Consider the following 13,403-nt stretch of genomic DNA (forward strand, 5'->3'; position numbering starts at 1 on the left):
GCAGAGCATCTGGTGGATTCGAACCGTGCACCTCTGGGATTGTAGTTGCAGCTTCTTGCCACTAGGCCACCAGAGCTCCCTTCCCTTTTTTTAATTAACTGGTTTGTATACAATAATTCCCAGCTGCCTTGGGCTTAAGGCTGCCTCCTGGTTCAAACCCTAGGCCCAGGCTGGCTAACCTCACTCCAGGGACAGAGCAAACCTGCAGGTCAAACACATTCCCGGAAAAGCAGTCGACTCCAAAAGCTCGCCACGATTCCAGGTTTGCTTTGTGCCCGAGTGAGGCTAGCCACCCTGGGCCTAGGGTTTGAACCAGGAGGTGGCCTTAAGCCCGAAGGGCCCGAGGGCTAGGTTCAAATTGTCTTCCTGTCAAACATTCTTCTAGGTGTTATAGCACTGGTCTGTGCGTTGCTGTAAGAGGTAACTCGTGGTTGCTGTGATGCTGAATCCTGTGACAGTGATGTGCCAATCGTGGTAATGGGCACCCATGGTGGACAGTGTTGGCTGAAGCTTCCCGACTAAATCAAGCCTGGAAGCAGGAGCGGCATCCACTTCCAAAATGGCTTGCCTCTGGAAACTCTATGTACGAACAGTGCTCAGGCTGTTCGTTCATATGGTCACTATGAGTCGTCTACGACTCGACGGCATTAAACAACAACATAGAATAGTTCATATGCATTATTTGTCTCATTTACATGTGTTTATATAATCATTCACATTTATGCAACATACACATTTCGTTCAAGTACATTTTGTTTTATACAATCATATCTATACATTGAATTTTGTGTAAATATGATTGATCCATGACTGTTATGTCCCCAACTCATCAAGACCACATTGCACCTTGCCTATTCATTTACATCCGCCCCCAATGTCTGCTGTCTTAGAGATTTCTTCTCCTTACTACTCCTTTCTCCCCTTTGCCTTTTGAACAATTATACATATACTGTACCTATTTGCTAGTTTCAGTAACTCTGTTATCCTTCTCTGTTCTTCCCAGGTTGCTCCTCCCTTGTCCTGGTACTTAAAATAGTCATTGTCTACACATTCTATTTCTGTTCTCCAATCCCCCACCTACATCTCAGTTACCTTCCTATTTTCACAATAGTAGTCTTACGCAGTATTTGTCCTTTTGTGACTGAGTTATTTCATCCAACCTAATGCCCTTTACTTTCCCATATTTTTTGTATGCTTTGTTGTTCATTGTTGCATAGGATTCCACTGTGTGCGTATACCAGCTTTTCTATACATTTGTTTGATGATGGGCATTTTGACTGTTCTTGCTACTGATTTCCTTGGGATATATTCCTAATAGTGGACTATCTAGGTCATATGGGATAATCTATTTTCAAATTTTTTGAGGAAACACCAAACTGCCTTCCATAGTAGTGTACCATCTTAAAATCTCAGCAATACGTGAGAGTTCTAGAATCCACACCCTTACCAGCATTTATTGTTTATTGTCCTATAACTTTGGTATTGTTGTTACGTTTAGATGGTATCTCATTGTTTTGATTTGTGAATATTAGTGGTTTTGAAGGTTTCCTCGTATGTTTTTTACCATCCAGTTGCCATCTTTTGTGAAGAGTGTTTTCCCCATTTTGTAATTGGCTTTCCAAGTCTTTCTTACGAAACATTGTAGTAATCTGTAAATTTTACTTAGGATTCTTTTGTCTGAAATGTCTTTGCCAAGGTTTTGATGCGTATTTTATTTTTAAAAGGCCTAATTCATTGATTTTTTTTACCCTCTTTTTGTACATTTTTGACTGTTTGCAGGCCTATTCATGCCATGCACCTAGGGCTCCTATATTGTCTCTAATGATTATGGTTTGGGATTTTACCCCTACATCTTTCATCCACTTTAATTTGGGTTTTACATATAATATGAGACATGGATCTTGTATCTGTTTTCTGTAGATAAATGTCTGGTTTTGGCAGCACCATTTGTTAGAGAGACTTTTGTTTCCTCATTTGATGAGTTTTGTTTCCTCTCAAATATCAGTTGACTATAAGTAGATGGGTTGATTTCTGGCTTCTTGATTCTAGTCCATCAGTCTCTGTTTTTCTACCAGTACTGTGTTGTTTTTGTTATTACAGCTGTATATTAGGTTTGAGATGGGGGAGTATGATGCCTCTTTTCTTTTTCAGAAGAGCTTTTCCTGTTCAGGATCTCTCCTGTTTGCAATCAAAACAGCAAATTCCCTTTTCTATCTCTTTAAAAAATGAGTTTGATTTTGTGTTGTATTTGTTACTATATTGGCATTCCGTTGAACCATATAGATTGATTTTGGTAGCTTTGTCATTTTCAGTGTTAAGTCTTCCTATTCATGGAGAGAGAGCAATTATTTTCCCATTTAATTAGGTCTCACTGTTTAAGTAATGTTTTATAGTTTTCCTTACAAAGTCTTTTGTGTCTGTATTTGTGTTTATTCCTAAGCAGTTCATCTTGTGGTTGGCTATTGTAAATGGTATTGCTTTCTTCATTTGCTTTTCTGTGCTTTCTTGGTTGTTATAACGAAATTCAGCTGATTTTTGTATTTTGATCTTGTTTCCTGCCACTCTGTCAAATTGGTCTACTAGTTCCAGCAGGTTTTTGTTGAGTCCTTGGGGTTTTCTATGTACATTATCATACCTTTCTGTGTGTAGCACTAGTTTTATTACTTTGCCAATTTGGATGATGTTTATTTTCTTTAATTGCCTTATATTCCTAGCTAGTACATCCCATATAATACTGAATAGTAGTTGTGATAGTGGGCATCTTTGCCTGGTCCCTGTTAGCAAGAGGGATTATTCTTTCTCCTTTGCTAATGATGTTGGCTCTTCACTATGTTGAAGAAATTTTTTTTAATTCCCATTTTGTTGAGGGTTGTGTTTGGGTTTTTCCATTGTAGTTTTAATAGGCTTACAGAAAGGTTGCGTTTTCATTTATTCATTAATGCACATTTTCCTCCCTGCCCCTCCATTCTTGTTGAGTGTTTCAATCATGAAAGGGTATTGAATTTCAACAAAAGGTCTTTTCTGCATCCATTGATAGAATCATTTGATTCTTGTTCTTTATTCATGTGGTGGATTCTTTTTCTTCTGTTCCATTTATTTCTTAAGACCAATTCCTATTTAGCTTTCTGTTTAACTTTACTTCATCTTTTTGTTTAAAGCAGGAGCTTTTTTTTTTCTTCTTTTTTTGCCATTGAATTGCTATGAATTTATTTAATAGCTTAAATGCATATGCTTAAGACATTCTTGTGTTAACCCACTTGTAGGTAATCTGGTCACTAGAACTTCTCTCTGTATGTAGTCATTTCATTTTGTGCCTCTTCTTTTCTAGACCAAAAAGATCAAACAATGAGTGAAAGGCCTTTGTCTCCACATCCTATCACGATCACAAAGATGGCAGATCACAAATCCCCAACTGTGAACATTGTGTTAGAACGGCCTTGGAATGACAAGTAAGTGGTACTCAGACTGATTTCTTGCAGTTAGTTACCTTTGAATTTTTAATTTCTTCATTTCCCACAAGTCACATCAACTGTTTTGGGTGATCTTATCAAACGCCAAATAATCAGCTAGCTCTGTAAAATAACATATTTGTTAGATGGCCATTGAGTACATGATAGCTTAAGAAGTCTTTCTGTAATCAGTAACATTTTTTTGTTGCTTACATATGGTTTTGCTGATAATGATGATGATAGTATCTGTCTGTGGGGACAAAAATTCGTTCCATGTCAGAGGTTAGCTTGATAAAGAAGTAAAACTATTAAGTGGTTGTGGGATGTTGAGTTCTGTTCAAAGAAAGAAATGAGGCTAACCCTTTTGTTTCCAAACTAGGATGACTGAGCAGTTACCTTTACTTCCAGATTGTTTTGACTGCTTTTACCATTTTTACGTATTTTCAGTTCCCTGGATGAAAGTATGGGAACAGAAGAGAGAGTGAATAAAGCAGACACTTCCCCTCTTGCTCTCCCACAAGCGGCTCAGCACAGCGAGGGCAAGGTGTTCCTCATGGTCCCCCCACCCATGCTGCACAGCATTAGTGAGTACTGCAGTCACTTTGAGCATTACCTCAGGATGATTTCTCACGAGGCTGTTGGTTCTTTCAACCCATGGCTACTAGCTGAAAGGTCAGTAAAATCTTATATGCCCTTTTTTGAATCTGTTCAGGAGCCAAGTTCCAAATATTAAACTCATTTGGGAAACTGTCTAACACAGTGGCAAAGTCTCATGTCATACTTTAAAAATATCAGAACCAGTTGTTGAGTCATACCGGATTCCTGATGTCCTGGAACCATGTATGTGAAAATCCTGCATTCCATAGACATTTTAGCGTGTGGTTTTTATTTATTGAATTTTTTTTTTTTTTGAAGTAGGTTGTCAGACCTTTCTTCTAAGTTGCTTCTAGTTGTGTTCAAATTGCCAACCCTTTTGCTGACAGCCCAGCACTTACCCACTTGCACCATCCAGGCACTCCCATATCTTTCTTTGTGCTTTATTGTTTTAAGGTTGACTGTCTCATAGTGACCTTGTTACAGCAGAAGCCCTGCCCGATCCTCTTGTCACCCTCATTCTGTGCTGGGCTCATTGTGCTCATGAGGAGCCTGTACAAAGACCAAAACACAGTCATTTAAACAGAACAGAAAGATGGTGTAAAATCAGCAAAGGTGTACATAAGGCTTGTTTCTGTTGTCCATATCTATTCAGTCTGTGTGCTGTGCAGGTAACCAAAGAAAATAGACTATATGTTGAAGAATGTAGTGTCAAGATTGGAGGAAGACTCACCAATGACCTACAGTACACAGATGGCATAGTCTTACATATTGAAAAGGAAGAGGACTCAACACACTACCTAAAGTAGATTACAGGTTTCTTCCTTTTTTGGATTAAATTTCAACATTAATAAAATCCTCACAAAATGACCAGTAGATAACATCATAATAGAGGGAGAAAAGACTGAGGTCAGGTGTGTCACTTTATTTGACTCCATGGTCACCATCCATGAAAATAACAGTTAAGAAATTGACACATTGTATTGGTCAGATAGGCTGTCAAGAACCTTTTTAAAATGCTACTGAGCACGGATGTTACTTTAGAGACTAGGGTCTATTAGACCCAAGTGATGACATTTTCCACTGCATGGAAATTTGAAGGTTGAACAATGAGTGAGGAAGACCAAGGAGGCATTACTGACTTTAAGTTAAGATACTGATGAAGAATGGTAAATATATACCATGGGCTGCCCAGAGGATAGCTGAAGTGCTCCTCAGTGGCAAGAATGACTTGTAATGCATTAGGGCCCTGGAATTAAAATATTTGCTTTCAGGCTAATGAATAGTATTCCCCTGCTTAACTGCCTTTTTGTCAGCTATAGGAGCCTGTAAAACAGTACCGGTGTCAGCATCCAGAGGAGCCCTCTGCAGGCTTTGCTCCCCAGGAGCCCTTCCAGAGGCTCAGTACTCAACTCAGGGGGACTTCATTTTACTCTTAGCAAGGGCTGTGACTCATCAGGAACATTGATGAGCAGGAAACAGTCATGATCATGCATTCTTCATAGTTTGAAGTAGGCTTTGAATGTATGAACAAACCTTTTGATGTTGCTGTGTTTTCTTTTACCCCTTCATACAGTGGGTTAATGGTGGCATAGTCTATAGTCAGTTGCAGTAATCTAAGAGAAGGGCCATGCTTTTTCTGGTAGTTCAGATTTACTAGTGATGGTACAAGAGAAATCCTCTATGAGATATACAGCCTAAGAAACCTGGATGACACAGAGAGAGAGACAGGCTGTGGATTACCACCCTTAAAAGAGTTCCAAACCCATATCCTATTGCTGCTGAATATTTGAAGTGTATAGTGACCCTTTTATGTACAGAGTACTAACAAGCTATATATCTCTTCCCATTCTTTAAAAATTGGACTCAGGAGCAACAGTGTCTCTCTGGAGACTAAGGTGCGCCTGATACAGGCCATGGTATTTGCAATCGCTTGTTATGCATCAGAGAGTTGGACAGTGACTAGGGAGGACAGAAGGAGAGTGGATGCTTTTGAGCTGTGGTGCTGGAGAAGGGTACTGAATGTACCATGGGCTGCCAGGAAAACAAACAGATTCATCTTGGAGAGGATTAAACCAAGCTACTCCTTGGAGGCAAGGATTCTGGGGCTTCGTCTGACATACTTTGGACATGTTGCCAGGAGGGACGGGTCCTTGGAGGAGGGACATCATGCTTGGGAGGGTTGAGGGACGGCGCAGGAGGGGAAGACCCTCTATGAGATGGATTGATTTGGTGACTGGGGTAATCGGGATGGGTGTGTCAGAGGCGGTGTGGTTGGCGCAGGATTTAGGGCTATTGTGCATAGGGTCGCTATGAGTCAGAAACGACTCGACGGCACATAACAACAACATGGGTGTCATTAGAAATATTTAATGCAAAAGAGCCTCTAGGAGAGGCTGTGAACACGAGTTGGAGAAGAAAGCAAAAACTAGACTTTCCAGGCACTTCATTTTAATTTCACAGGGGGTACAGTAACTGAGAGGGCTTGAAGGACTCAGGTTGTCTTTTTAGTTGTCTGTGTATGTCTTGCAGTTAGTGAGTCTATCCTCTAGGAAGGTGCTTTTTAAATACTTGTGTTACTATTAATACTATTACTAATCTGTTGAAAAAGAAACTCACTAAAATAGATTTTTATCAAAGTAGTACATGGAGATGATTTTTAAAAGGTCAGATAGGTGAAACTAGCAAGTTCTTTCCTCTTTGAAAATATCGCAACCTATTCCACAAGGACAACCACATTTCATTCTCTTAGCTACTCTGTTATTTACCTTCTGATTTCTAGTGTTTATTTATGTATGTCCGTAAAACAACTCAGTCTGTCTTGGAGAGGGTGAAATCAAGTGTCTCCTTGGAGGCTAGAATTTTGAAACTCTGCCTCACTTACTTTGGGCATGTAGCCAGGAGAGATCAGTCATTGGAGTAGGTCATCTTGCTCAGGAGAGGAAGACCTCAGTTGAGATGAATTGATACAGTGACTGAGGCAGTGGGGGTTGATGTGTCAGAATAAGTGAGAATGGCTCAGGACAGGGAAGGGTTCAGACCTTTTGTACGTTGCTGTGTATCACAGGCAACTCAATGGCACATAACAACAATAACATACTATGACAGGTTTGGAAGCAGGAGTGGCATCAACTTCCTAAACAACATGTCTCCGGAAAGTATGAACTTTGATAAATGTCAGTAATTGTAGAAGGGCTTCAAACCTTTTGTTCATAGAGTCACTATGAGTCGTGCTTGACTCGGAGGCAATCAACAACAGCAACATGCACATAATTTACATTTTGAACATTAGATTTTAAGTTTCTATTTGTAAGCACTCTATCTCACACACTCCATTTCCTTTTTTCCCCACTTTTATTTTCAAATATGGTCGTACTCCAATTTGTATATAAAGCAGTATTCAAATATTACTTATTACAGAGAAGAACTTTTTCATTGAGCCAGAGTTTTACAAATTTCCAGGGATTAACAGTTGCCTGTTGTTTTCTTGTTCTTTTGTGTACTTACTATTATTATTAACTTTGCCCCCACAGGCTCAGCAACCTCTCAGTATGATTTCCTTACAATCCAAACCCATTTCCCCTCCTGTTTGTCCCTGGCCTCCCAAATCCTTGCCTGCTGCTCTCCAGATTTGCTGCAGGAATCAAATTCTAGGACTTCTTGCCCTAGGTGTCAGATGCTTCCCTCCGGGACCCTGTTCCTTATCTTCTCGTGTTCTCCTCTTCCTACTTGTTGAATTACTATCTTGTTTTGACAGCACATATCCTGCTCTGTGTGTTGGAGGATATTTCTTAAGACTTACATGTTTGAAAATGTCTTTATTCTACCTTCATCCTTGATTGATAATTTGCCTGATATAAAATTACTGGGTTGGGGTTTTTGTTTGTTTTTCTAAGAATATTCCTTCCTATTCTTGTAAGGATGGAAGGGGAGTTGTCACTTTGTTCCCGGCAAAGGGTAGAGACTTCACACTCTCATTGCTCATTGTTTCGATTCTCAATTATTCTGTTTCTACCACTTGCTTCACTCAGTAAACCAGTGGAAAACTGGCATCACTCATTGATGTCTGCCAGGGTATTTGGAATACAGCTACCTAGCTGAGAGCTCAGACATTTTTAATCCCTCTAGTGGTTTTTTTTTTCAGCTGTCATATTTTTAATAAGTGTTTTTACTCTTTGAAAGTTACTTTTTTTAAAATAGGAACACTCAGAAAGGTAAAACAAAGCATCATACAGGAGGAAATGCTTCCATATCAGACAGGTGTTCTAGGAGACCCACCATCTGAGTAAGTTTCAGATATGGAAAAAGACAATTAAAAGTTGTCACAGAAAAATCTATAGGAAAATTTCCCCAGAAGACCTTTAGTCTCTAGACAAAAAAGATGATTAAATGACCAGTAACAGGCATGTAATGAAAATGAAGCTTGAGCATCAATGACAGGAACATGGCAGAAGCCTCTTTGAAAAATCAAGGACAAGCAAACCCTTAAAGTGAGCTCAAGGAAGCAAAAAGAGAAACCAAAATCATGAAACTAGGAGTCCTGGCATGTCTGCTAATGTGTTGAGAAAGAATTCCCTGTCTAGGCTACTAAAGTCAATGAAAATACCTTTCAAGAAGGAATCTGGAGCAAAGCTGAGGAAGATTACTACCAGTGAACCTTTGCTACAGGAAATAGTGGAAAAGTGTCTTCAGACATGGACCCAGGTGGAAGGTCAAATATAGGAAGGGATAAAGGGAGGGGAGGGGAAAGGCAAATGTGTAGATAAATGGGTATTGACTACGAAACATTAGTGGTGGTGCCTTGTAGGCGTGGTGTGTGTGTGTAAGTAAAGGAAAATGTGATAGCAGAAGAATGTAAGTCAGGAATTGGATAATTGGGGTTTGCATTGTAAAGTTCTTACGTTGTGTGGGATGATGATAAGAATATCACTGTTAGACTTTAAGCCAAAGACATCAAAGATGCTTGTTGTAGTTATGGGTAAGGTATTTTAAAGGGTGATAAAAAAAATTGTAAATCTATACTAATAGTATTGTAATGGTAAAAAATTAGATAAAAGAGAATAGACAAATATAAAGTATTTAGTAATATTGCAGAATTTTAAAAATTTTATATTATAATAAATGGAAATGCTGCCCGTTCAGTTACACACATTTGACTGATGGACAGTTCCTTATTTGCCTTGTGATGTAATGTAAATTTGCCCTCACATTGAAATTTTTGAACCAACTCTTACTTGCAAATGATTTTTTTATCACATTCACCTTAATTTACTGCATGTGCAGCTTTTAAATCATTGAAAATCTTTCGTGCGTTACACTAAAGTAAGGCCAAGAGGGGTCAGTCCTTGGAGAAGGACATTGTGCTCAGAAGAGTGGAGGGTCAGTGTGGAGAGAAAGACCCTAGGTAAGATGGATTGATACAGTAATTGGTGTAAAGGCGGTAGGTGTAGGCATGTTGAGTGTGTGAGAGACTGGCTCTGGACAGGGCAGGGTTCAGAGCTATTGTACATAGGGTCGTCATGAGTCACTGGCTCCTTGATGGCACATAAAACAACAAGGCTACCTCGATCCTTGTGTACCTGTTTCGATTCACCTATAAAGACACAGGAATGGCTCTTGTTTGTGAACTGCCTGTACATGGCCAATTAAAGCAAAAAATTTGTCAGATTAGCAAAAAAACAAACTCAAGTGGGAACAGGTTAGAACAAATAGAGGGAGGATACTTCATGTAGTTTGGACTTTTTGGAAGGTGGTGGTGGTGTTGTGTGCTGTTGTGGACTGTGACTCACAGTGAACCCAAGAACAATGAGCCTTGCCTGTCCTGAGCCACTCTCACTGCCTCTGACACATCTGACCCCATTGCCACAGTCACTGTGTCAATTCCAGGTCTTTTCAAGAACCGCTCCTTTTTGACAGTATACTCCAAAGTATGTGAAATGAACTTTTAAAATTTTTGCCTCCGAGGAACAACCTGTTTTTACCTAATGCAGGATAGACCTATTTGTCCTCTATACACTGACCCCTGTTAAAAAAGATGAGAAAACCCTGAATTGGAATAGGAATACAACTCAAATGATGAACCTAACTGTATTTCAGATACATAACCTATTTGATCATGGTCAAGATTATCTAGGCTTTGAGCACAGTAATTTTACTTTGACTAAAGACAAGAATTCTAGGATGTACTGAACTCGAGTTATTTTACTCTTTTCCTTGTGGTATGTGTTAGCTAAAGCTACTCTATTTTTGTTGTTGTTGTGTACCATCAAGTAAGATCCAACCCATACTGGACCTTCCAGTGGATTTTCAGAGGCTGTAACTTCAGCAGGGTAGCTGGTGCATTTGAATTGCTTACCTTAGCCTTCACAGCACAATTCCTTTCCACTAAGCAAACAGAGTTCCTGGTGTATGTAGTTGTTGTTATATGCCATCGAGTCACCTGTGACATAGCAGCTCTATGCGCAATAGCTTTGAACCCTGCCCTGTCCTGAGCCAGTCTCACTGTCTCCAACATACCTTTTCCCATTTCTCCAAGGACTGATCCCTCCTGGCCTCATGCCTGAAGTATGTGAGACAGGGCTTCAAAATCCTTGCCTTTGAGAAGAAACTTGGTTTCACTCTCTCTAAGACAAACTTGTTTGTTCTCTTGGTGATCCATGGTATATGCAATACTTTCCTCCAGCACTACGATTCAAAGGTGTCAGTCCTTCTCCTGTCAGCCATTGTCCAGCTCTCTGTGCATGTAATTGTGAAGCCCGTAGGTTGGATCGAATGCACCTTAGTCTCTAGACTGACATTATTGCTCCTCATCGCTTAGAGAGGTCCCTCACAGCAGACTTCCCAATGCTATTCATCTTTTAATTTCCTGACTACTGGTAACATGAGAGTTATCAGATAAGTAAACAAATTTTGAATAATTCTGGAGGAAACTAGAGTGAATGCTCTGTCACACTAGAGTTGAAGATGTGTGTCTGACATTTAAGGTTTGGGGGTTTGTTCATTTGTTAGCAGCAGTGGCACCAGTAGTTGTGAGCACAGCTAGTATTCAAGTTTGGGTTTCTAAATTTTATTCTCCAGAAAATGGTACCAGGGCTCCTTTGAAAAACAGCTAATACCAGCATTGAGACTCATGCTGTCCCAGAAAAGGAGAACTCGAAGAATGATGCGGTCATGTCAGCAGGACTCATGAGCCAGTTTGAAGGGACTCCTTTTAGCCAGATCTGGAACAATCATTGTGTCAAAGTGTACATAGTGACAGATTATAAATTGATGGACAAAATAAGAATATGTAAGGAAAACCTGACAAAGTAATGCATCACTAAATGAGGCAGAGGAAAATCTCATTGCAGAATGTCAACTGTTAGATGTAGAAAGACTTAAATGCAGAAGGCAACTGTCATGGAAATAGCTAGACACGTTTAATGAGAAAGGCAGGGTATTTACATTGTCTCACAGTATTGCTCTATAATACTATAAAAATTAATAACAAAGGGAAAACCTGGCAGACATAACCTTAACCAGACAATCAAAGGTAACATCAGCAGTAATGGGACAAAGCCATCACAGCTTTTTGAGAACCCCTCTCTAGCATTTGTTCCAAACATACATCTAGAATGTTAATTTATGGAAACATCAGGCCCAAAGCAAGGGGGTGTTACCTGAGCTTTTAAAAAATTTAAGGTCATAAAAGTAATTTTCAAGATGTTCCAGGGAAAAGAAAAGTTGTGTAAGCATGTGAGAAAGAACACAGATTCAGATTACCTACTTTGCTTCCACAGAGCAAGCTTGCACCCCTTCCTCTTCATCAGCGACTCTGGAGTGGGGTGCAGCTAGCTCCTCTCTGCTTTAATGTATGGAAAATGAGGACCGTCCTGGGTATTCCAGGCTCTTTCCTCCAGCAGGATTGAGGATCTAAGCATGACAGTCTTAATGTGCAGTAGAGCCTCTCTCACTTTGTTTTTCTCTTTCAGTAATATTTTTTACTGTGTTTGGCCTTTTGCATTTCCATTTACATTTTGTAGAATGGCTTGCTGAGTACAGAGATGGCTCCATTCTTGGTGGTGCATGCCTTTAGCTATGTTGTTTGTCTTCCAGCTTTTCTGAAGAGCTGGTAGATGAAGCCCTGGGGGCCGTGGCTGCTGAACTTCAGGATGTATGTGAAGATTATGCAGAAGCTGTGTTCACCTCAGAATTCTTAGAGGCTGCTACTTAATGGCTGTCCAAGGAGGGGCCTTGTCACCCTGTCGCCCTGGAGAAGGGCAGCACCACCCTGTTTTTGCCACAGGAACTCTTTCTCCTCAGCTACCCGTCCAGGTCCAGAAGGTGCTGCCCACTGGAAGGAAGGCAATGCCACTGATGGCATCCTCGGTCTGCATTTTCCAATTGTCCTAGCAGTGGTTCTGGTAGTTTATGACCGGTTGTGTTACATTCATTAGCGCCCAGGAAATGTGAATTGATTATGACAATATATTTTCTGAATGTGTAATTTTCCTATTGAAATATTATGTTTTTTCTGGCTCAGTTTAATGATCAGAATACTTGGGAAAGTGATCGACCTGCTCACCTACAATAAAAATGTGTTTCACAAAGGGATTCAGGTTGCTGTTGAACCCATGGGTGGCACAGATGCCGACAAATCTAAGTAGTTACCTGGTCCTGCCACCAGGCTCATGCTTCTGATCCAATGGTTTCCTGTCAGGAGACCTGCCTTCATCTGCTGGCTTACAGACCCGTGTCCGGTACAGACATTCGCTAAACTGCTACAGGTCCCTGCTCCATTGAAAATGGAAATTGACTAGTACACACATTAAACACACACATTTCTCGAATGTTTAATTCCTGAGTAGTCTTGCACATATTTAGTTCCCCAATGTTGTCTCATTGTGGGTTGGAATATTTTGGTTAACAAAACTGTCTCCAAATTCTGAGAGATTCTGAGGACCTGAGAAGAGGACCAGGCCTTGCATCTCCTGAAGTCACAAGTGGCTGTTCTCTGTTTCCATCCGGTGAAAGCACCTCATGGGGGGGAAGAGAGTGCGTCCAGACGCCAGGAGTTCCTCTGAGACTCCTCAGAGACAGGAAACTCAAGAACTGTAATAGCGTGGTCCTTCAAATGTCTTCTATTCCTATTTTACCAAGAGAAACAATTAAGTTGAAAAACGAAATGTGCATTAAAAATAGGCCACTGCCTGGAAAAAAATGTCCTCCCGATTTTTTGCCTCAGGCTTGAGAGAGATTGAGTGAAGATTGAGTGATGGGAACCTGCCCCGTGGGGTGATGGGAATCCTTGTAGTGTTGTCATCTGGGGTTTTCTCTTAAGTGCACATATTTCAGGTGATGTTTTAAGCTGCTTGATCACAC

At 40.3% G+C, this 13,403-nt stretch overlaps 1 protein-coding gene across 1 annotated transcript in view; it reads left to right on the forward strand.

Moving 5' to 3' along the window:
- Positions 1-12,255, forward strand: part of KIAA0753 (KIAA0753 ortholog) — a 61,791-nt gene extending 49,536 nt beyond the window's left edge. Inside the window, exons 17-19 of the mRNA XM_006899802.1 lie at positions 3,329-3,449; positions 3,897-4,121; positions 12,138-12,255. Coding sequence (XP_006899864.1) covers positions 3,329-3,449; positions 3,897-4,121; positions 12,138-12,255 — 464 coding nt within the window. The remainder of the gene's footprint in view (positions 1-3,328; positions 3,450-3,896; positions 4,122-12,137) is intronic.
- Positions 12,256-13,403: the final 1,148 nt, after the last annotated feature.

The sequence above is a fragment of the Elephantulus edwardii genome, unplaced genomic scaffold (genome assembly GCF_000299155.1).
Source record: "Elephantulus edwardii isolate Elephantulus edwardi_28Jun2011 unplaced genomic scaffold, EleEdw1.0 scaffold00267, whole genome shotgun sequence".
Taxonomy (NCBI): domain Eukaryota; kingdom Metazoa; phylum Chordata; class Mammalia; order Macroscelidea; family Macroscelididae; genus Elephantulus; species Elephantulus edwardii.